This window comes from Mustelus asterias, chromosome 22 (assembly GCF_964213995.1).
Source record: "Mustelus asterias chromosome 22, sMusAst1.hap1.1, whole genome shotgun sequence".
NCBI classification, from domain to species: Eukaryota; Metazoa; Chordata; class Chondrichthyes; order Carcharhiniformes; family Triakidae; genus Mustelus; species Mustelus asterias.
In genome coordinates, this window is record NC_135822.1 from 32,880,302 (window position 1) to 32,906,091 (window position 25,790).

At 40.4% G+C, this 25,790-nt stretch overlaps 1 protein-coding gene across 6 annotated transcripts in view; it reads left to right on the forward strand.

Moving 5' to 3' along the window:
* The window catches only part of mtor (mechanistic target of rapamycin kinase), a 316,990-nt gene that overhangs the window by 206,073 nt on the left and 85,127 nt on the right, over nt 1–25,790 (forward strand). For all 6 annotated transcript variants that reach the window (XM_078239102.1, XM_078239096.1, XM_078239101.1 and 3 more), the window contains exons 31-32: nt 20,098–20,198; nt 23,636–23,751. In XM_078239102.1, the coding sequence (XP_078095228.1) occupies nt 20,098–20,198; nt 23,636–23,751 (217 nt within the window). The remainder of the gene's footprint in view (nt 1–20,097; nt 20,199–23,635; nt 23,752–25,790) is intronic.

Below are 25,790 nucleotides of genomic sequence, written 5' to 3' on the forward strand. Positions count from 1 at the left end.
TGCCATTATCTACCAACTTAGTTCAAACATTTGTACTCCGACTAATTGCTAAATAAAAAAGAAATTTGATTTAAAAAAACACTCTAACCTAATGATGTAACTACGGTACAGAAGATTAGCTGTTAATGCACAATTTTTTAAAATTATATAAAATCTCTCAAATGTTTTGCAAATGATGTATTCAGTTTTGTGCAGGGTGCTTCACCTGTGTCAACTTTTCACATTTTGTGTGAGCCCCAGTGATGAGGCTTTATAGAACTACAAGTAATATTAAAGCATCCTGTCGTACAATAATACTTTCTATAATGGTGGTACAGTTTAGAACTTTCTTCCCTACATTTTTCCCCTTGCCAAAGGGCTAAACTAAGGAATTAATTTTATGTCTCTGGATACAAACCTCTTGGACAGAAAATGACCATGCAACTATGAGACCCCTACTTGTACAATCTGAGATGTACAATCTGAGACTGGACTTAAATCCTTTGGTCTAATAATAGTGATAGCAAGCAATTTCATTAACACAGACGTCAGTGGATTCTGACTCCGTGGTTACATTTTAGTTTTTGGTCTCAGTTAGATTCTGGGGGCATGGGGCTGAGGCAAAAGGTTTTCCCCACAAGTGACAATTTTTTAAAGAGAAAATCAATCTATTTGAGGCATCTCTTAATGGCCTTAATTGTTACACTGTCATAGGCCCAGAAGCAGATTTTTGCTGGTCTTGTCAGGATAATGGCAGTGAATCAATTTAAAATGAGAGGAAGGGAAATTTTAATAATGGTACTTTATGCACTTAATGAAAATTGCATGTATTTATGTATACTTAACAAAGTAATCTTGTACGCATTGAGACAATTCTGTTTTACAGTAAGCCAAGTATAGCCATGTAAAAATAAACCTCAATAAGAGTTTGAGGTAAAGACTTGAATGAATTGTGCCCATTTTGTAAACACAAGAACCAGGCAATTTAGCCCCTTGAGCCTGCTCTGCCATTTATTACGATCATGGGTGATCCCATCTCAGCCTCAGCTACACTTTCCTGCTCATTCACCATAGCCCTTCAAACCCTTGCTAATTAAAAATCTGTTAACCTTTTCCTTAAACTTACTCACTGCCCCAATATCCACTGCATTCTGCGGTAGTGAATTCCACAGATTCACGACCCTTTGAGAGAAGTAATTTTTCCTGATCTCTGTTTTAAATCTGTCACTCCTTATCCTAAAACTATGACCTCTTGTTCTAGATTGCTCAACAAGAAGAAACATGTCTACTTTGTCAATCCCCCTTATCATCTTGTGCAACTTAATTAGATTTCCTCTCATTCTTCTAAACTCCAGGGAATATAGGCCTAAACTGCCCAATGTCTCTTCATAAGACAAACCTCTCATCTCTGGAATCAATCTAGTGATCTTCCTCTGAACCACCTCCAATACAACGACATCCCTGTTCAATTACGGGGACCAAAACTGTATACAACATTCTAAGTGCAGTCTCACTAATGCTTTGCACAGTAGCAATGCTTCATGCACGGTAGCACAGTGGTTAACACTGCTGCTTCACAGCTCCAGGGCTCTGAGTTCGATTCCCGGCTTGGGTCACTGTCTGTGTGGAGTTTGCACATTCTCCTCGTGTCTGCGTGGGTTTCCTCCGGGTGCTCCGGTTTCCTCCCACAGTCCAAAGATGTGCGGGTTAGGTTGATTGGCCATGCTAAAATTGTCCTTAGTGTCTTGAGATGCGTAGGTTAGAGGGATTAGTGGGTAAAATATGTAGGGATAAGGGGGTAGGGCCTGGGTGGGATTGTGGTCGGTGCAGACTCGATGGGCCTAATGGCCTCTTTCTGTACTGTAGGGTTTCTATGATTTCTATGATTACTTTTGTATTCTATTCCTTTCGCAATAAGTGCCAAGATCCCATTTGCTTTCCTTATTACCTGCTGTACCTGCACACTAGTTTTCTGTTATTCATGCATGAGGACAGCCAGATCCCTCTGCACCGAAGCACTCCAAAGTTTCTCTCCATTTAGATAATTTGCCTTTGTATTTTCCTACCAAAATGGATGACCTCACACTTATCCACATGAAACTCCATCTGCCAATTATTTTCCCCATTCACTTACCCTTGTATAATAATGCATGGAGATGATTCGGGTTCAAGGTAAGCCAAGTATAGCCATATTAAAATAAACTTCCATAAGACTTGGAGGAAAGACTTGAATGAACTCTAAGTGCCATTTTTAACATTTTTAATTCTTTGTTTTTAAAGATTACATTTTGTTTGTGCTCGAGAAGAATGTCTGTGCTGGCAAATGATACATTTTGTGGTTCTTGTTACCTAGAATTGGCATCATTCCTACATCAAATATAGCATAACCGGATAGAGTCAGAGTCATAGTGATATACAGCGCAGGAACAGGCCCTTCGGCCTAATTCGCCCATGCTGACCAGGTTTCCTAAACTGAACTAGTCCCATTTGTCTGCTTTTGGCCCATATCCCTCTAAAACTTTCCCATCCATGTATGATAGAGAGCGAATGGCTCTGAAAGAAGAAAGACTTGTATTTGTATTACACTTTTCATAACCATTGGATCTCAAAGCACTTTACAACCAATGAAATACCTTTGAAGTGTAGCACATTGTAATGCTGAAAACCTAAATGCTAATTTGCGCACAGTGTTTTTGATGGGGGCTAAATATTGACAAGGACACTAGAGCTATTTCCCCTGCTCTTTTGCTCATAATAAGAAGTCCAACAGGTTTATTTGGTAGCAAATACCATAAGCTTTCGGAGCTTGCTGCTCCTTCGTCAGATGGAGTGGTCTCTGTCGCAGCAAGCTCCGAAAGCTTATGGTATTTGCTACCAAATAAACCTGTTGGACTTTAACCTGGTGTGTGAGACTTCTTACTGTGCTTACCCCAGTCCAACGCCGGCATCTCCACATCTTTTGCTCATAAGGCAGCAACTCAGTACTGGGGTGTCAGTGGGATTTTTATGCTAAGCCTCTGGAGAAATTCTGGAACCCATGATCTTCTGACTCCGAGGCTAGAGTATAACTGAGCCAAAGTTGACTTTATTTACATCTCAACCTGACAACAGCACTCCCTCCTGAACGAGCTTGAATATTTCAATTTCTCCTCTTTTTGGCTTCTTTAAGTGGTACTTGCCACTATGGGCCTGTAACTGGAATAAAGCTGCCCAAGGTTCATTTTTGCATAGGATCTTCCCAGCCCCAGAGGTAGATGACTTTAACCCCTTCACTCTGGGCTGGATTTAAACCCAATCCCACAGATGAAAGAATGGCGTTTTAAGCCTCTAAGCCATCTGATCCTGATGCAGGAAGGAATTCTAGCAATTATTTGATGAAATAATTCTTTGTGCCTTGATGAAATGGGAGAGTTGAACGTGAGGGTTGAAGTCACATACTTGCAGGTGACCTACAAGTATGACTGATTAGCATAGATACCAGAGTGTTTAATCACTTCTTGGCAGAATGTCAGTTATTCACAGTTTGCTGCTCTGATGCATCTGCAGAATTTGATTTTCTGTAGTTTGATGGTAAAATGAAAAAAATGTGGAACATCTTGAACACATTGTCCTACAAAAAATGACTTGTTTGGAGGAGGGGATAAATAATGTCGTTTCAGGTAGTTAAAAATAGGTTTTTTTGTAGACCTGCTTGGAATGTTCATTGAAGCCTGGCCATAATCACCAGCTTGGGCTCTGACCTTGCATGTTTCTCTTGGACAAGTTCCAAGTTGAATTGCTGTGGAACACAAAAGAACTATTTAACTCTCTTCCCTCACATTGTATCATATCATACCAGGGTATAATAGTAGGGTAACAGGGTCATTTGAGGCTTCAGGAGAGTCGTTCTTGTTGTTTAATCAGTTGTTCAAGGCTCAGAATTGCGAGCTATGGCCTGCAGAGGAACCAGTGAAATTCTGGTGGTACGGTGTCCTTAATGCTTTAATCTCCAATCAGGTTCGTTCCCCTGCCACAGTGCTGTAACAACCATTATCAAAATTACAAATGGCATCCTCTGTGACTGTGATCAAGGTACACATCACTCCTCTTCCTTCTTTATCTGTCGTAGCCTTTGACACAGTTGACCACACCATCCTGCAATGTCTCTCCACTGCCATCCAGTTGGGTGAAACTGCTTTCAGCTAGTTCCATTCTTATCTGTGTAACCTTGGCAAGACAAACACTTGCAATGACTTTTCTTCTTGCTCCTGCACCATTACCTCTGGTGTCCCGTAAAGATCTATCCTTGGACCTCCTATTTCGCAGCGAGATGCTGCCCCTCAGTGACATCATGCAGAGGCATATCATTAGTCCCATTAGTTTTCCACATACACTGCCAACATCCCTTCTACCTCACCACCATCTCTCTCAACCTTTCCCTACTCCTTTGCGCCGCTTCTCTACCTTGCTTTCCTCTAAGACACTCCTTAAAATGTAATTCTTTGACCAGGTTTTTGGTTATCTGACCCAATATCTCCTTGTGTAGCTAGGTGTCATACCCTGACTTGCAATTTCTTGTGAAGCACTTTGGGAAGTTCCATTACATTAAAAGGGCTATTGTTCGGAACCAGATCAGAAACTCCAAGGTATATTCTGAAGTTAGCCTAGACCCCAACTTTTACTTTTGATTTTGGCATTAGGGTGAGGATAACGTGTTTTGCTCCAGGTATGATTCAATTGACCCACTGGGAAGCTTTTATCAAAACAGCCTTTATTTAAGAACACAGTTAGAAAATAACAAAAGAAATTAGCATAACTTTTACCAATTAAAATACTTAAACATGACAAAGTATAATTCTTAATAGCTATCAATCCCTAATGTTCCAGTTTAGCAGTATCCGCCATAGACATAAATCTCTTCTTCCGAAGCAGTTAGCATCAAAAACCATTATGCTCACGTGGTTGCTGGATTTCCAGCCTTTCAACACCTCTGGACAGAGTTCCAGACAGCAGTTTCCAGAGAAGGATATATTCTCAACCAGCAGAACTTCGGAGAAATAAACCTAGTGTCTGGCAGATCCCAGTCTCCAGACTTCAGAGAGAGAAAAGGCTACCTCTCTACAGCTTCCAAGCAGCAACTAAGCTGGTTTTCTCTGTGTACGCCGAGTTGCACACATTACTGTTGATCAACCCAATCAGGTCCTACTCTGCAAAACTCCAGGGGAAATCACTGAAATAACAGAACAGCATTAGTCCAGATTAAAATGAACATTCTAGCAATTAGGAGCAATTATGCTTCTGCAGAACAATACAGGGCAACCTGATACAGTGAAAACGGCACCAATAATAAAACAAATTGCTACAACAGATCCTGCACAAGAAACATGACACAAATATATTTCTTAATGGCACAGTATAGTGTTACAATATAAATGTATGTGGTTATTGTGATGGCAGACGAGCTAAAACTGTGACAGACCCAAATGCTGCTTTCAGGCAGTGGATTGTTCAGGAAGAGCACCTGTTGCTAGTGTTTCCTTTAAGCACACACAAAGGGCAACAGGAAATCACCCCATGTATTCTTTCCCGAGTCATATTGCTCATTTCTCATTTAATTTGAAAATGGGAGGCTGTTTTGAACAACTGAATAGGAAAGTGCAGGGAAAGGAGGCCTGGAGAAATGATCAGAAGACCTGCCCATGGGTAGATCACAACTATCATGCTAAATGAATCCTGCCAGCCCAGCCCTCTCCTTTTTCGGTGTCTTGGAGCTAAGGATATTGACCCACTGCCATACACTAGAAAAATCTCCAATTCACTCCCTGGTCTGTCCCACATGGTTATAGCAGGAGTACATCAACAGTTGAGAGGAAATATCAGCCACTCTTGATTGTTGTTCATTGACCCCTGCTGTAGCCTGGTTTGTTACCAGAACAGTGAAGAAAGAATCGGGCTTGGCTGCGAGGACTTCTGTAGTTAAATAACCCACCACAGACCTTGGCTTTGTGGAATGTGAGCTTAAACAATGTATCGCTACCACAGGAAGAATTAGTGCTTTAAGGATAAAAAAGAGATTTAAAAGGAACAACTCCGTGTTGCTTCCACATCATACAGTGTTCAGTTAGTTTTTTGTAAAGTAATGGAACAGTATTGTCATTGGTATATTGCTGTTCCCATTACAACACTAAGGAATAATGTATGGTTACAGTATTGCTGCAAATAAAATTCCTAATCTCGGCTTTCCCTTTAGAAGTACAACTTTTTAAAATTAAAATATTTTTAAGGACTTTAAAGGCAGTTAATGTGATTGCTCCTAATAGGTGCTATTGCTTGTCTATATTATACATTGCTGAGAGTGGAAATACATATTGGAAATTTTTACCAGGGGGATATTGCATTGTGATTTTTTTTTGGGTGATACTACGACCTATCAAGAATAGAATGTCATTAAAGAAAAACTAAGTTGTATCCTACGGTAACTTCAGGCAACAAAATGCTTGTTACTGAATACAGACTAACACAAAAGGAATATTGTACCATTTAGAAAGCCAGATTGATGTCCTGTTGATTAACATATTTTGAATGTTCAATATTAGTCTTGACTTATTTTAAATGATCCCATTGTAAAGCAAGTCTCAGAGGATAAACAGTGTAACTCAGTACCTTTTTGAGTAATCGTATCCCTTTTCCTGAGTGGCAGTTCAGTGGTAGTCAAAACTGTCAGAATATAGTTATTACCCTATAACTTAATATGTGTCAATGTTTTGAGTAGAGTTTCAACAGAAGTCCATTTTTATAATTCAGTACCCCGTTTACAGAGTTCAAAGCGCAACAAAAATTGGCTGCCCATGTTCATCATCCAATTATTGGAATAAATCCTGAGATATTATACTCTGAAGGATGACACTGTAAACTAAAAGAGCAGAGCTAACTGTCTGTTTATAACTGTCACAACCATGAGATAAGTTTGCTGCTTTGTCAGTCACTAGTATTGCAGGAAGTTGTTGGAAACAGAAAAGATAAACAGTGAAGATTGGAAGTTCAAAGTGTTGCAAAGTTGTAGATTGGTGTTTGTAAAATGTAAAATGCTAGGGAGAAAGCATTGCACGGTCCCTTTAAATGGTGGAGCTTTTTCTGTGCTTAGAGGTTTTTTTTAAATGTAAATACATAGCCCCAAACTGAAACATTTATATCGAAAGGCCAAGCAGCAGTGTTACTAAGACAACAGGTTTTTGAATTTTTTGAATTTAGCCAATCAATTTGAAAGAGACACTTGGATACCAAGAACCTATTAAATTTAAATCTGATTGTTTTGACAACCTAGGACCAATCCTATTGTGGGAAATATTGATATGTCATCACAGGTATAAAAGAAGGGGGGCAGTGGGACAAAAAGAGAGAACAACTGCCACCTGCCAGAGATAACAGCTCATAGCTCTGAGAGAAAATCGCTGGCTCTCATAGCGGTATCAATGTCTTAGAGAAAGCATCATCTAGATAGCAAAGGTAGTTCCAGGCAGAAGAATCAAAAGAGAAGGCCCAGAATATTCCAGAAGACACAAAACCTGGTTGTAATTTAGAGAGTAACGAAATTCCATTTTTTGTTAATGAGTAGGAATTGTATTTATTGGAACAGCACACCATTGGAATCTTGTTTTATTCGGGAATAGGTAATAGTTAGGGATTTATTCAATTTGTTAATAGTTTAGTAAATTTGTTAGATAAATTGTTATGTGTTGATTTTAGAGTGTGTGTCAGGGATTTATTTTGTATCTAACCATTAGGAGATGCTGAAGAGCAGGTCACACCACTTCACATACACTTCTTATAGATTATAGGGTGAGTTACTCTTTGGGTGTTTTGTTGTTAGTTCTCAGAGGGGGGGATAACCTCCGCTTCATAACAAAAGAAGAACGAGAACCTGAGGTTCTCCAGGAAAGATGAGGTAAGAAAACCTATCAAGAACATCAAGAATGGAAAGGCAGAAGGACAAGATCAGATACCAGCAGAAATAATGAAAGCAGGCAGTCAAACAGTAGTAGATACATGAAGGAGATTTTTGATGAGATGTGGACAACTGGTGAATGACCTTGTGAGTGGACTTTATCTGTGATATTCACAATGCCCAAGGTAACAAGGATGACTGGGGTAGGCAAAGTAAGAAGTCTCACAACACCAGGTTAAAGTCCAACAGGTTTATTTGGTAGGACATACTTTTGGAGCGCTGCCCCTTCATCAGGTGACTCGCACTTTAACCTGGTGTTGTGAGACTTCTTACTAAGATAACAAACACACAGGACTGTCCCAAGATATTGTGTGCCCCATCTCCAATGCGGGTTAGGTCAATTGGCCATGCTAAAATTGCCCCTTAGTGGCCTGAGATGCATAGGTTAGAGGGATTAGCGGGTAGATATGGGGGTAGGGCCTGGGTGGGATTGTGGTCGGTGCAGACTCGATGGGCCCAATGGCCTCTTTCTGCACTGGAGGGTTTCTATGATCTCATCAGTCATGCATCCAAAGTACCACTTGATTGCCCTCTGTGTGAACACAGAAGTGGCAGAGGAACAGTTTGGCTTCATTCTTGGAAAGGATACAACTGACACTATGTTTATGTTTAGAAATTTCAACGAGAAATGTGAAAATAAGCAGGAAGCCCAGCTTTGCTTCATGTTCATAGTTAATGTCAAAGTTTTCAACGTTGTCCAGCATGGAAGACAATTGTGGACTTTAATGTACCCAAACATATTGTGTGGTTAATACAAGAGCCATATAGGAAAGCTTCAGGAGTTGCTGACAATTCCAACCACTTCCAGTATGAGAAGGAAGTCAGACAGAGGTGCCTTTTGTCACCCATGCTGTGTAATACTGTGGAAGAGGAGACAGTGAAGATAGTGCAGCAAGAGCAATTAGAGGGATGTGGTTGCATATTAGTAGATTGTAGCATATAGATCTCAGGTATACACCTAACACCACACTCTCAGCCAGAACTAAGGAAGAACTAGAGACTGTGGCAGGCCTAGTCAAAAAACACAGCAAGTCTTTTTGACTAATCATCAATGAATCAATGGAAACACCAAGACCGAGACAGTGAGCAATTTCAATTACCATACCACAACAATAAATGCAAAATTACAAGAAGAAAATTTGGGTTACATTATCTATTGCAAGAGATGTGACCAATGACTTAAATAGCATCTAAAGACCAAAAGCATCTGCATGAAGCTAAAACAAAATCTAGTGCAGTCACTAGTGTGGAGTGTTGCACTCTATGGATGTAAGAGGTAGACGCTGAAGAAAGAGAATGAGAGGAGAGCAGCTTTTGAAATGTGGGTAATGGTGGAGAATGTTCAGTATCAGCCAAATGGACGGAAAGACAAATGAGTAAATTAGATTAAGAGTAGAAGTTCAGAAATCAAAAGAGTTGCGAAGAACAGTTAGCAAGAGAAAGATAGGCAAGTACAGACAATGGGTACAAAGACCTGACTGCCTTAGAATCATAGAATCCCCACAATGCGGAAGGAGGACATTCGGCCCATCAAGTCTGCACCAACTCTCTCGGACAGCGTATCTTTTCAGGCCCTTTTCCCCCACTCTAACCCCATAATCCCACATGTTTCCCGTGGCCAATCCACCTAACCTACACATCTTGGGACACCAAGAGGCAATTTAGCATGACCAATCCACCTAGCCTGCACATCTTTGGAGTAGAGGCGGGAACTGGAGCACCCGAAGGAAATCAACGCTGACACGGGGAGAGCTTGCAAACTCCATACAGACTGTCACCCAAGGCCGGAATTGAACCGGGGTCCCTGGCGCTGAGACAGCAGTGCTAACCACTGTGCCACCGTGCTGCCTTGAAGAAACTTAGGGTAAAAGCAGAAGAGGAAGAAGAAAAATCAGATGGCTGGACAATAACACAGTAAGAAGTTTAACAACACCAGGTTAAAGTCCAACAGGTTTATTTGGTAGCAAAAGCCACACAAGCTTTCGGAGCTGCAAGCCCCTTCTTCATGTGAGTGGGAATTCTGTTCACAAACAGAGCATATAAAGACACAAACTCAATTTACATGAATAATGGTTGGAATGTGAATACTTACAACTAATCAAGTCTTTAAGAAACAAAACAATGTGAGTGGAGAGAGCATCAAGACAGGCTAAAAAGATGTGTATTGTCTCCAGACAAGAGTTTCACTGGCTGTCTTGTCTGGAGACAATACACATCTTTTTAGCCTGTCTTGATGCTCTCTCCACTCGCATTGTTTTGTTTCTTAAAGACTTGATTAGTTGTAAGTATTCGCATTCCAACCATTATTCATGTAAATTGAGTTTGTGTCTTTATATGCTCTGTTTGTGAACAGAATTCCCACTCATCTGAAGAAGGGGCTTGCAGCTCCGAAAGCTTGTGTGGCTTTTGCTACCAAATAAACCTGTTGGACTTTAACCTGGTGTTGTTAAACTTCTTACTGTGTTTACCCCAGTCCAACGCCGGCATCTCCACATCTGGACAATAACACACAGAAGAAGCACTGTATGCCAGCTTCTGTGGAAATGGATGCTGGCATGTTCCTGTGTTGCAATTTTCAAATTACTTCCAAAGCAATCGAAGGCAAAACTGAGGGTAAAAGCAGAAAAGGAAGAAAAAAAATTGGATGGGTAGGTAATAACAGACAAAAGCTGTACGTCGCCTTCTATCAGGATGGTGCTGGCATGCTTCTGTGTTGCAATTTTCAAATTACTTCCAAAAAATAGTTAATGAGAGAGTTCGGAGGGGATTAGCCATTATACTCTCTGCCATTATACATGCAGGAAAACAGGAGATAAAACACTGATTTTAAAAGTGGATTCAACTATTACTTAAATGTGGCCCATACTTCATAGAAGTGAATTGAAAATATATACTTAACCATTTGAAAATTAAAACAAATGATGTCGGTGAAAAAGTTTGAAAAATAAAATACATCTGTGCCTTTTATAGGGAGTAGAGAATAAGTAAAAATTCAGAAATTCATTGTATGTGATGAACAGAAATTAGAGAATGACACTTAAATCAACAAACTGACATTGTCCCCATAATCTCTCTAAATAAACCTCATTACACATGCAGAACAAATAAAAGCTTTGTTCTCGACCTGAAATGTTGTTAGATTTTTCTTAATGCAATGCTTGCATGCTACTTCAAATTATCTTCACTTTACTCTGGTTATGAACCATATGATCAGTTTCAATCTTACTGTTGTTGGTGCCTATCTTGGGAGGTAAAGGCAGAAATTAACAAAATTCTAATCACCAATATGGCAATTGGCACTTTGTGTGGAGTAATGTTGTGACTTTTGAAGAGTAGAAATTTACAGCTTTATTTGCACAACATTTTGAATTTATCTGACACCTGTACAATATTGGCACGTCTTAACTGAGATTGACTCGCATTATGTTTGCTGGAGTTCAGAAGAATGAGAAGAAATCTCATCGAAGCCTATAAAATTCTAACAGGACTAGACAGGGTAGGTGCAGGAATGATGTTCCTAATGGTGGGGGAGTCTAGGGGGTCATAATCAAAGGATAAGGGATAAACCTCTTCAGACTACGAACAGGAGAAATTCCTTCACACACAGAGCAGAGGGCTTGTGGAACTCACTACCACAGAAAGCAGTTGAGGCCAAGATATTGTATATTTTGGGGTGAAAGGGATCAAAAGATATGGCAGGGAAGATGAGATCAGGCAATTGATTTGAATGATCAGCCATGATCATAATGAATGGCGGAGCAGGATCAAATGGCTCTGATTTTCTGTGTTTCTGTAAATACTAGAATTTCTCGTCATAGGAACAGCATTTAGCCCATTCAATTGTTCCAATCAATCACCATGATAATAGGGCAAAGAAGACGCTTTGTGTAGTATAAGCAACTTCCAGAGGAAATTGGATCAAGCTGCCGATGCATTCCCAAAACACCAGCCATTATCCCAAAGGCACGTATAAAAGACAAAGGCATTTAATTTGATCAGTCACTGGCTCTGGTTATAGTATTTACTTTGAGTATCACTGTCAGGAAATTTTACAGTGGAAATTGTTGATTGTGACATTTCAGTATGTTCATTGGAAATGGGCTTAATCAGCTTGAAGCCTGTGTTTCAATATGGAATAAACTGGTATGCTTATGAAAACTGCTAATATTTAGTTATTTTTAGTTAGTTGGTTAGTTAGTTAGAGACAGTAACTTTGGCCAAATCAGATTGCTGTTGCTTTAAGTTTTCTACTAATTTGTTGTACCATTTGCTTGTTAATGCTTTGAAGTTTGAAAGTCATCTGAACATTACACATCTAACAGGTTCCATTGCACTGCATAATGTTCAATTACTTTGGGCCAAAATGTTTACTTTGGAATCAGACCACTGGCAATCTAATCTGTAACATACACTTGTTTCTTCATTATTGTTCACTTCCTCCTTGTCCCGCATCAATGACCTCACCCTGCTCTCTAAGAATTGCCATGCCTCATGTCTATTTTCAGCTCCCAAAGAATCCCTTCTAGGCTAACCACATGTGAAAATACATTTCTGCTGTTTCAGTAAGTGTGGATGAGTGCCTTGCCAGCTGCTGGACTCTATACAAATGAGCCTTGACTAAGGGTGATTGCTCATACTGCCTGTCGACCGAGAGTTGCCTGACGTGATTTCTGTTTCTCAGATCAAACCGAGCAGCTGGTAAAAGTGCCTTTTGAGTGACCCATGTGTGGACAGCTGGTAATGAATGTCCAGAAACAGCAGGCAAACATGAGAGTAGGCTTACATTAGTAAAATACTGAGGATGCTGAAAATCTGAAATCAAAACAAAAATTGCTGGAAATGCAGGTCGGGCAGCATCTGCAGAGAGAAACAGAGTTCAATAACCTTTTGTCAAAACTTGTCTGCTAAGTTCTAGTCTGTGTGGCATGCCATTCAAGGCTAGGACTTAACATAAGTTGACAAGCAACATCCTTTTTATTAATAAAAATGATTTTGTGTCTCCAATTGGGCACAGTTTGAGATTTTAAATGGTCTTTTCTCTGAATCTTAGTATTTTATTTATTTCTGCTCTGGGGATAGAAAGGAGAGTGAAGCAAACTGTAAGATAATATTTCAAGTTTGGATTCCTCTTCGTCAAAGCTCTGATGAAGAGTCATCCAGACTTGAAACTTTAGCTCTATTCTCTCTTCAGAGATGCTGTCAGACTTGTTGAGAATTCCAGCATTTTCTGTTTTTGTTTCAGATTCCAGCATCCACAGTAATTTGCTTTTATATTTATTTAAGATAGTATCGATAATAAATGATGATAATGGAGCATTTCAGGTTTGTGACACGTAAAGTTTCTTAGTAGTATCTTCTGCAATCCTTCTAGCAGCTACGCATTATTTCAGCTGGTTTTTTGGCTTCACTGGTGTGATTTTTAATTTGGTATGATGTCACAAATATAATTGGACAATGTTTGATTGACAAGGGAGTTGAGGGTTACATGAGAGATGGAAGGCAGGAAAGACAGCGATCAGGTCAGTGGTGAATCTGATATTGGCACAGCCAGTTCGAGGCACTGAATGACCTTCTCCTGCTCCTATTTCTTAGGTTCTTATGTCATACGGTGCAACTCTGTTGAATTTTGATACTTATTCTGCCATAGAGTCATAGAGCCATACAGCAAGAAAACAAGCCCTTCGGCCCAACTTGTCCTTGCCGGCCAGGTTTCCTAAACTTGAACTAGTCCCATTTGCCTGCATTTGGTCCATATCCCTCTCAACCTTTCCCATCCATTTACCTGTCCAAATGTCTTTTAAATGTTGTAATTGTACCCGCCTCTTCTGGCAGCTCATTCCATATATACACCACCCCTTTGTGAAAAAGTTGCCCCTCGGGTCCCTTTTAAATCTTTCCCTTTCACCTTAAACCTATGCCCTCTCGTTTTGGACTCCCCTACCCTGGGGAAATTGGCTATTCACCTTATCCATGCTCCTAATGATTTTATAAACCTCTGTAACTTTTTTATAATTCAAACCTTCCAGTCCAGGTATCATCCTTATAAATCTTTTTTGCACCCTTTCCAATTTAATAACATCCTTCCTATAGCAGGGTGACCTGAATCGAATGCAGTACTCCAAATGTGGCCTTACCAATGTCTTGTACATTTATAACATGACGTCCCGACCCCTGTACTCAGTGCTCTGACCGATGAAGGCAGTGTGCCAAACGCCGCCGCCTTCACCCTGTCTACCTGTGATGCCACTTTCAAGAAAACATGTACTTGCATCCCTAGGTCTCTGTTCGACAGCACTCCCCAGGGCCCAACCATTCCTACTACATATTATTATTTCCCAGGACATTAAACAGTGAAACTCTTTACCTTTCCCACTCTTCCTACCTTCCAATGAGCTAAAATGCCTGAGCTCAAACATGGAATTACCTTAATGTAACTGCTTTTAGTTGAACTTTATCTATTTCTTTTCCACCTTTGTGTCATGTACAGTCATCTAATTTCTCAGTTTGACTTCCAATGTAGTTGCACATTTCTACATAATTGTTCGCAACATAAAAACAGTGTTGTTAACCAAAAACCCTTGCCAACTTCCACAGATAACATTGATCTGATCTATTCACTTTAAGATTAAGGCTATATCTGTCACAATTTTCTTTATGGGGTGGTTCAGCTCCAAATTTATTGGGATCTGAATGAGGTAGAAAAGTCTTCCGACAAGCACAAAATCTATCACTTTGAGGAGAGGAGAAATAAGGGGCAAAGTAAAGGAGGAAGTAAATGGATAGCTAAACCTCCTGACCATGTTATTTGGCATTTCCGTGCTTGTATGTAAATTACAGGGTTTAGGTTCTGATTTTTAAACTAAATTTAAAAAAAGAAAATTAATTATTTAACTGTTTGAATACTGATTAGGCCAAATATTCAACTGAGTGATTCTGATAGAAATGCATTGTTACCTTGTTGTATTTGTTAGGGGTTCAAAATTCCTGTGTCTCACAGCCATATCTACTCGTATCCCAATTCCGATGTGTTATCCAGTCCAATGATGCTGCCCTTAGGCTGCAGGCCGTCCAACCTGTTCCATATCTGTAATGTGCTGGTGTCAGAAATGCAAGTTCAATACATAAGTTCATTCAAATTACCACTGAGACCTTTTCGATACAGATCATTCTCACTTTCCAGGCTGTTTAAAGCACTTAATTTACAATGAGCACAAACAAAATTGCCCAGAGATAACTCCTAGCATTACATTTGACCTTGTGTATAGTTTCTTTTGCGATATTTAACACAATTGATGCATTTATCTATCTTTTGCAAGTTTTCTGGATGCCCATGTTTAATTAGATTATCTGTACATGTTAGAAATTGTTATAAATCTATCAACAGCATGTCATATGGTGATGAAATGCCACAGGTGTTCACGGTGCAAGGTTACAGAGCCTCTTATTTTTGACTCGTCTTGATGTGTAAAATTAAAATGACTGCAGTTTGTTTTTACTGTCAATAAAGATTTGCATAGAGCTGTGAGGCAGTGTTCTCAGACAACAGCCATCTGTTTACACAAGAGAACATTGCTCTCCTAGAACTAATCAAAGACAGTGCCAAATCTAAACTAGTGAAATGTTTAATTCATACTCAGTGCTATCACCTGTGGGTCCTGGCACTGATTTTCTACTTCAATCCATGTTAAATTATGCTTTTATCGTGTGTTTTCTGGACTAAATTGAGAACACAAAGAACAAAGAACAGTACAGCACAGGAAACAGGCCCTTCGGCCCTCCAAGCCTGTGCCGCTCCTTGGTCCAACTAGACCAATCGTTTGTATCCCTCCATTCCCAGGCTGCTCATGTGACTATCCAGGTAAGTCTTAAACGATGTCAGCGTGCCTGCCTCCACCACCCTACTTGGCAGCGCATTCCAGGCCCCCACCACCCTCTGTGTAAAAAACGTCCCTCTGATGTCTGAGTTATACTTCGCCCCTCTCAGCTTGAGCCCGTGACCCCTCGTGATCGTCACCTCCGACCTGGGAAAAAGCTTCCCACTGTTCACCCTATCTATACCCTTCATAATCTTGTATACCTCTATTAGATCTCCCCTCATTCTCCGTCTTTCCAAGGAGAACAACCCCAGTCTACCCAATCTCTCCTCATAGCTAAGACCCTCCATACCAGGCAACATCCTGGTAAACCTTCTCTGCACTCTCTCCAACACCTCCACGTCCTTCTGGTAGTGCGGCGACCAGAACTGGACGCAGTACTCCAAATGCGGCCTAACCAGCGTTCTATACAGCTGCATCATCAGACTCCAGCTTTTATACTCTATACCCCGTCCTATAAAGGCAAGCATACCATATGCCTTCTTCACCACCTTCTCCACCTGTGTTGCCACCTTCAAGGATTTGTGGACTTGCACACCTAGGTCCCTCTGTGTTTCTATACTCCTGATGACTCTGCCATTTATTGCATAACTCCTCCCTACATTATTTCTTCCAAAATGCATCACTTCGCATTTATCCGGATTAAATTCCATCTGCCACCTCTCCGCCCAATTTTCCAGCCTATCTATATCCTGCTGTATTGCCCGACAATGCTCTTCGCTATCCGCAATTCCAGCCATCTTTGTGTCATCCGCAAACTTGCTGATTACACCAGTTACACCTTCTTCCAAATCATTTATATATATCACAAATAGCAGAGGTCCCAGTACAGAGCCCTGCGGAACACCACTGGTCACAGACCTCCAGCCGGAAAAAGACCCTTCGACCACTACCCTCTGTCTCCTATGGCCAAGCCAGTTCTCCACCCATCGAGCCACTTCTCCTTGTATCCCATGAGCCTTAACCTTCTTAACCAACCTGCCATGTGGGACTTTGTCAAATGCCTTACTGAAACACCAAATTGAGCATTGTTCAAAAATGAATTCCAGGGCATTTAGAAGGACCTTTTAGATTCCATGAACTTGTCTAATTCATCTTGTTGATGGGGATACAATGATAATAGTTAACATAGAACATAGAAACCCTACAGTGCAGAAGGAGACCATTCGGCCCATCGAGTCTGCACCGACCACAATCCCACCCAGGCCCTACTCCCACATATTTTACCCGCTAATCCCTCTAACCTACGCATCCCAGGACTCTAAGGGACAATTTTTAACCTGGCCAATCAACCTAACCCGCACATCTTTGGACTGTGGGAGGAAACCGGAGCACCCGGAGGAAACCCACGCAGACACGAGGAGAATGTGCAAACTCCACACAGACAGTGACCCGAGCCGGGAATCGAACCCGGGACCCTGGAGCTGTGAAGCAGCAGTGCTAACCACTGTGCTACCGTGAAGATCAAAACAGTATATATCCCAATTGTTTTTTGTTATGTGGTGGTTCATCGCTAAAATTACTGAATTAGATTTTTTTTAAATTGCAACATTTGGATATGGACCTGTATGTTGAGGTAGAATAAAAATGAGGCAGTCAGTGCTGATCGTTATTGAGGAATAAAGCAGCCAGTGTCCACTTTCCCCGAATGTGCAGTTAAACATGGAAATTAGCAAGATAAAAGGAAATTACTGTGAATCTGAAACAAAAACAGAACATGTCAACATGTTTGACAGCATCTGTGAAGAGAGAAGGGAAAGAGAACAGAGCTATCATTTTGAGTCTGAACTCTAATAAAGAGTCATCCAGACTTGAAAAGTTGGCTCTATTCTCTCTCCACAGATGCAGTCAGACCTGCTGAGATTGTCAGCATTTTCTGTTTTCTTTTTGTGATGGAAATCAGCAAGTTGCTTTCTGAGTCGCTTTACTCTTCCAAAAGCTTCAATATAATGGTATCTTTCCAATAGACTAAGCATGTGAATGTTCAGCACTTACTAGGTACCCAACCATTAAATGTGCCAAAAATTGTAGGAACTTGTTCATTCAAATGTAAGTTTAGTAAGTTTAATGCCAAATAATCTTTCTGGCAGTAAAACCTTTTCTGGTGCGTAGTCACATTCCTTCAGATTTGAATTAAAAAATATATGTTTTTACTTTTCCCGAGACTCTCTTAGTTTCTCTCAATTTCATCTTTCTTCCCTCTCAATTTCACTTTCATGATTTGGCAATGAATTAAATATTCTAATTTACACATCCTACATGCCTCAGGAAAGATTCTTCGATCTGGTTAAGGAGCCATTGCTTGTTCTGTTCACGTAGGTTCCAGAGCCACTGGAGCAGGTGTTGTACTGAAACAGATTTCTAATAACCACAAGTTGCAGTGAAAAAACATATGGAAGGCCCGTGGGCAATTGAGCTAGTGCCATTCATAGAATCATCATCGAATCATAGAAACCCTACAGTGCAGAAAGAGGCCATCTGGCCCATCAAGTCTGCACCAACCACAATCCCACCCAGGCCCTACCACCGTATTCCTACATATTTGCCCACTAATCCCTCTAACCTACGCATCTCAGGACACTAAGGTGCAATTTTAGCATAGCCAATCAACCTAAACCGCACATCTTTGGACTGTGGGAGGAAACCAGAGCACCCGGAGGAAACCCGCGCAGACACGAGGAGAATGTGCAAACTCCACACAGACAGTGACCCAAGCCGGGAATCGAACCCAGGTCCCTGGAGCTGTGAAGCAGCAGTGCTAACCACTGTGCTACCGTGCCGCTCAATTTGACAATAACGGCCAGTGCAAATGTAAAACCAGTGAGGTGTTGTGTATGCAATTTAATAATGTACAGAATACATATAAAGGAGTGTGTGTTTAGAGATTTTGTTCATGCATTATTCCCTTAGAGTGTTATCCATCTTCATTCTGTACATCATAGAAGTGCATCTACTCTGAATGTTAATGAGGGAATAAAAATATCCTCGTGAAACTGTAGAAAGGAGGTGCAGCGTGTTGCTTCTTTCAGTGTTGCATATACATATGAAGAAAAAGTCTGCTGGTTGAACTCTTAAGCAAATACTCAGTACGGTTAAAGGCCTGGGAATTCTAGTCAATCTAAAAGGCCAAGCAAGAGACGTTGTTCTAAACAATTTTGAGCAAGACTTTTCTCCCTTCATACCTGTCTGCAGTATTCATTTGTGTCCTAGCCCTGAACTGAATATAGTGGCCAGGAAGGAAACCATTTTGACACCATTCCCAATAGTCAACAATAGTCATAAATGCAACCCTGACTGGATGAAGCATCTGCCTGTGGTGAAACTAGGCTGATGGCAAGTTCTGGCACAGCAGTTGATTGTAGCCTACGGTGCTTAGCTCCTGATCATTTCCAGGACAGTTTGCTGCTATTCTGCAGCCAGACAATGTTACAGTGGTCCTCTATGACTGTCAATATGCTGTGGGTGGTGAATTTAGTTTTCCCACCATTGTTGAATCCTCTTGTACATTGATGTATGGGCCACACAATAAATTTCAGCTCAGCGTTTATAGAGCACATAGCTTTCATGCTCCTAAATCTGTATAATTTTGTTACACTCTGATATGCAAAGGCTTCAGGAGGAAGCATAAGGATAAGATTACCCACTTCTTAAATATAACGCATCTTCCAACAACCACATCCCACCCCTCTATCACTTTTTGTCTGTAAATGTAATTTGAAGAGCAGGTTAAAGTTACCTGCTTATTTTTAGTTTAGCTTTGGGTCAAAATAAACTGACATAATGGCACAACCCATGCAGTCTCATGCGGTGTGGGAATAGGAGAAAGGCTACATCACCATATACCAGCAATATCCAGATGGTTCTTTAATATACATGCTCAACAAAACTTTCAAAGCTGTCAAGCTAGGCTATAGTTCCAAGATATAGGGGATACATATTGGTAGAAGAATGATGAGAACCTCCCTCTTTACACGGTAGGTAATCTCTTCTCTCTGATATATTACAACCCAATTTAACTACGCTTCTGGACAGGTTCAGTGCCCTAGGGCACTATTGTCAATTCAGTCTCTCAAGGGCCATCATCAACACCCGCAATCATAAAGATTGTAACACCACTACACCCATATGTGCAACTATATCAATGGACTCATTATATCAGGTTCTCACAGAAACTGAACCAACATGCAAATCAATAACATTCAAGGTTTTATTAAAAAAGGGTATTTCAGCTGTCTAAACTTGCTCCACCTGTTCTTTCAGGGGACAACTCCATCAGCAGTGTTGTGAAAAATGGACGATGGTTTGTGAAGACACACAAGCAAAAATGGCGAGAATGGCAGCTGCAGCTGCATGGGGACTAGGTATGTGATTATCTTCAAATATCAAGGGGATAATGTGTAGTTAGCATTGGTACCTCCATTTCATTTTGTTATTTTTACCAATATGTTCTGGGATGTTATTATTGAGTTATAGTAAGGTGTGTTTCTACACAGATTTTGTGTGCGTGTAGGAGAAAGAATAAATTTGACTCTTAAGCTTTAAATTGCTAGCCATTTTTAGTGTGTGTACTATAACGAAAATATAGTTCATCAGTTGTTGAAGAGACCTTAAATTTTATAAAGATCAACTACTGTGATGCCTCATCAATGTGACATTTCTCAATAGCAAGCACCAAAGACTTGAGTGCTAAGCTAACAAAAGCATAGTCAGTGTGTACTGCGATCTACATTTAATTATCTGGAGCTTTGTAAGTCCATTTGAAGTTGATCTTCATTTATTGAGGTTTGCTATTAAATGTCAACCTCTGCCTGATTGTTACATTGGATTACATTCAAGTTGCAGCACTGACGCAGCTCATATGGTCCAACTGGTGAATGTTGATGTTTATATTTCACACAAGCCTCCATTCTACTTCATCTCTCACTGTCAGCACAGCTTCTATTCCTTTCTCCCTCACACACTTATCCAACTTTCCCCTTCATTGTGTTTATGCAGTTTTCATAGAATCATAGTATCCCTACAGTGCAGAAGGAGGCCATTTGGCCCACCAAGCCTGCACTGACAACAATCCCACCCTGACCCTATCCTCATAACTCCACATATTTACCGTTAGTCCCTCTGACACTAAGGGCAATTTAGCATGGCCAATCAACCTAACCCGCGCATCTTTGGACCATGGGAAGAAACCGGAACACCCGGAAGAAACCCACACAGACACGGGGAGAATGTCTGTGTGGAGTTTGCACAGTCACCCGAGGTCGGAGTTGAACCCGGGTCCCTGGTGCTATGAAGCAGCAGTGCTTGCCACTGTGCTGCATCTTGTAGATGGTACAGACTGCTGCCACTGTGTGTTGGTGCTGGAGGGAGTGAATGTTTAAGGTGGTGGATGGAATAAAAGTATAGTCAGTGTGTACTGCAATCTACATTTAATTATCTGGGGCTTTGTACGTCCATTTGAAGTTGATCTTTATTTATTGTGGTTTGCTATTAAATGTCAACTTCTGCCTGATTGTTACATTGGATTACATTCAAATTGCAGCACTGAGGCAGCTCATATGGCCCAACTGGTGAATGTTGATGTTTATATTTCACACAAACCTCCATTCTACTTCATCTCACTCTGTCAGCACAGCTTCTATTCCTTTCTCCCTCACACACTTATCCAACTTTCCCCTTCATTGTGTTTGTGCAATTTTGCCTCAGCTTTTCCTGAGGTAGCAAGTTCCACATTCTAACGACTCACTCTAGGTAAAGCTCAGATCAAAAGGGATATTGAGAATGTTAAAATCTGATAAAGTTGGTCTATTAAGTTTAAAAATTATGTATATTGTTTGTGACACAATATATAGTCGATGGAGCAAGAGACAATTTGGGCTGAAAGTATTTGACTTCACATTCCCTTGTTCAGTATTGTTCCTTGATCTTTTTTCATGAGCTGCAATTCTTTTCAGCCTGAAAATCGAGCAGTTCTATTTTGGACTGCAACCTATATTCACAATACAAGGAAGTTTGACAGAATAACCAAACTCTTGAATAAAGTGTGGCTGGTGTGGACAGTGCAGTGCATTGCAGCACCAGCATGAGGCATCACAGAGTAGTGTACAGTGCAGTACACCGTTTTATTTATTCTGTCACTCTGTTGAACTCTGTTGAGTTGCCAATCTCAGCTGCAGTTCTATAGGAGCGGAGGACAATTGAAGTCCTTGTCACATCATTACTAAATATTGTCTCACAACTGCGAGGATTCGATCTGCAACAATATTTTGTGAAGATTTAGGATTAATTTACTTTCCTCACATAGGCTGCTATGTCGTGGGTGGTCCAGGCAAATGAATGAGGATTGTAGGAGAAAAGGAAGGAATTTAAAGCTCTCAAAAATAAATAATGTGTGCCCTGTATATTTTGACTACTCCACAGAGCATTTTTTTGAAAAAGGGTTAATTGAAAACGAAAAGTAATGAGTCTAGATTCAGTGGAAACCTTTAGTAATTTTGCTGATGCAGATTCCAAACTGCCCTGCTTTGATGTATAGAACATGATGTATTATGAAGTTACTAACACTCATTTGTTTTCACTACACCGTAAAAACAACCCCGGATTAGATATTTTTCACTCACTGAGAGCTACCATTGATAACTCAGGAGACTATTAGCAGCCGTCAGGCTCCAGACTATAATATCATGCTGCTTGCAGAAATTACAGAGAAATTTCATTCTTCAGGTTTTAAGTTTTCCTTTTACTGTTCCCAGGGTGCAGAGTGACTAGTAATCTCCAGAAATGAGATCCTGTTTTGTGAAATCTCAATGTTGGGAAAACCCTTATTTTCACATTTATAGTTTCAGTATATTTCAGTCAACCCAACTAAGTAGAATTTGAAAATATGAACTTAATATTTTATGTTAACCCTTCCAGTGCCAACCTTACTCGCCCAGGTCCTGTTGATGAGAATATTGATTGACAAAAGCATGTCCAAGATTGGCCTGTCCACATTTCTGATGGGATTATGTGAATCGTCATTGTCTAAACTTTCACTTGAGTTGAAAACAGCTTTGAAGGGTTGTTTTAAACTATTGAAAATCCATTTTTAAAGTTTTCCTCCCAATTCCCAAATGGGCAGTGGGACCCAAGAAGAAAAGCATGGTAAATAAATGATCTTCCAAACATTTCTATGGGAAAAATAGACCACAGAGGGGAAATAATGAATATGAGTAGGATTTATAGACAATAGGAAGAAGAAAGCAGGAGAGAAAACAGTGACGTTGTTTAGAGTCCTACATTTCCCATTTGAAAATGGGGCGTCATTTAAAGAGAAACTAAATGCAAACTAGAATTCTCTAAACTATAATTGAGGCAAATAATCTGTTATCACTCAGATTCTTGCAGGGAACTGTTTTTTTTCTGGAACCTATGCATCATAACACTACTTAGCAAATCAAGCTAAGTGCCACTCCCATGGGGTTTGATGTGGGACAAGTTAAAACACTTGGAAGAAAATGACTCAACTGCTGCATTTTTGAGGAGCAGTACAACAAAAGTGGACAATCTGATCAAAGGTTATAGACCTGAAACATTAACTCTGTTTGTCTTTTCACAGATGCTGCCAGACTTGCTGACCATTTCCAACATTTTCTGTGTTTATTACAACAAAAGTAAAGCCAATTTTGCTTAACCAAACTGATGTAGGATATAACAAACTGGGAATTTAACCAATCAAGCTTCCTCAGATAACAGCTTCGCTAGCATTATGCTTCTGTGCATAATTTCACACGCAGTGCTGATTGTGCCTGTTTATTGATAGGTCACTGGGACAGTATGGAGGAATACGCTTGCATGATTCCAAGAGACACTCACGATGGTGCATTCTACAGAGCTGTGCTAGCATTGCATCAGGACCTGTTCTCCTTAGCCCAGCAGGTATGCATCAGTTTTAACAGAAATTTGTACAACTGGCCAGAACAAGGGAGAATCTGACCACTCCTTTTGACAATCAACATTATTACCATTTTTAGTCATTTTAAACTTTCTAATTTGTTAATTTAATTTGAGCACAATTTGTTAATAATTATCTAATCAATCAGGATTGACTGAACAAAGTATGGTGAGTATGTAGAATTGAGCCAGACTTTAAGGTGGGATATAGTACACTTAGTTGTACAGCGCAAACATATGCTTGTGACATGTAGTGAGTACTGGTCCAGTTCGGACACAATGGATGGTATGTGTGAACGGCTATTCTTCTTCCTCTTTTCCTCTCAACATCTCAAGTCTTCATAACTTCTCAACTCCCCAAGAGTGTTAGCATGGATCTACCCTTAGGAGTTTCTCTCCATTGTCTACTACACTGGGGCCTCCTAAAGTCTTACTTTATACTCGTTTTCAGAGGTGAACCTGGATGGATTATTGACAGAGCCTTATTGCCCTATGAAGGTTTCCTTTATTGAATGCCAAGTTCTTTGTCTAAATCATGGGGTAAAAGTCTCCTCTATGTTATCCATCTGCCATGAACTACATACTTCCCAAATACCTTTTGTTCTTGGTCAACCAGGCCTTTACACCCTCTTTCCTCATCTGACACTACACTGTTCCCTTATATTGTCTTCCACCTCATTTCTGGCCTTTCATGTTATGAGTTATTTATGCCAATAGCTGTTTGTAAGACTTGTTAATGAGATGTTCATAATGTCTATTCAATCTAGATGGTCGATATCCTTATTAGACTATTGAACCATAGGGTTGTTCATTAAAGTAATTTTCTATTCTACTTTCACATGATCATTAACTTTCACATTTCAGCAAGCATCTTAATTAAGCAAAGTGAAATGAAAATCCGAATGCAGATTTGAAATATGGTTATTTGTTTCAAGTATCTATCCAGTAGCTCTCCCACAATTGCAAAAACATCATTCAACCGTAGCTTCATTTCAATCTAGCTACAGCTGTCATCACAAGAATAATCATTCCACTGATTTGTTTCTAGAGAAATGAAAGCTTAAGCAGTTTCCAGCAAAACAAAGCTTACAGCACTGTCCTAATTCAGGCTGACTGCTAAATATAATAAATAAGCATAATTCTAATTTATGGCACATTGCTGAATATCCCACCATTAATATATCTGGCGCTACCATTGACTAGAAACTTAACTGGACCAACCATGTAAATACAGTGGCTACAACAGCAAGTCGGAGGCTTGTGAATTTTGCAGCTAGTAACTCACCAGCTGACTCCACAAAGCCTGTCCAGCATCTACAAGTCATGATGTGGAGATGCCGGCGTTGGACTGGGTTAAGCACAGTAAGAAGTCTCACAACACCAGGTATTCAGGCAGATATCCACTCCATCTGACGAAGGAGCAGTGCTCTGAAAGCTTATGGTTTTGCTACCAAATAAACCTGTTGGACTTTAACCTGGTGTTGTGAGACTTCTTACAGCATCTACAATGCTGATGTCAAAAGTATGTTGAAATAGGTCTCACTTGCCTGGGTCAATGCGGCTCCAACACTGAAGAATCTCAGCACCACCCTAGACAAAGAAACCTGCTTGATGAGCAGCCAATCCACCACTTCAAACACTCACTCTTGCCACCATTAGCGCACAATGGCAGCAGTATATACCACCTATGAGATTTACTGCAGCAAAACCAAGACTGCATCAATAGTACCTTGCAAATTTGTGATCTCAGCTACTGAGAAGAGCAAGGGTGGCAGATGCGCAGGAACACCACCGCCTGCAAAGTCCCCTCTAAGTCATACAACATCCTGACTTAGAATTATGAAGCCATTTCTCCACTGTCACAGGCCAAAAAACCCTGAAACTGTGGGTGTAGCTATACCACATGGACTGTAGCAGTTTGAGATGGTGGCTCACTACCAACTGATCAAGGACATTTGCGTGGGTAATGAATGGTAGCTTTGTCAGCGGTCACTACACCTCAGGAGTACAGAAGTTATTAGGAT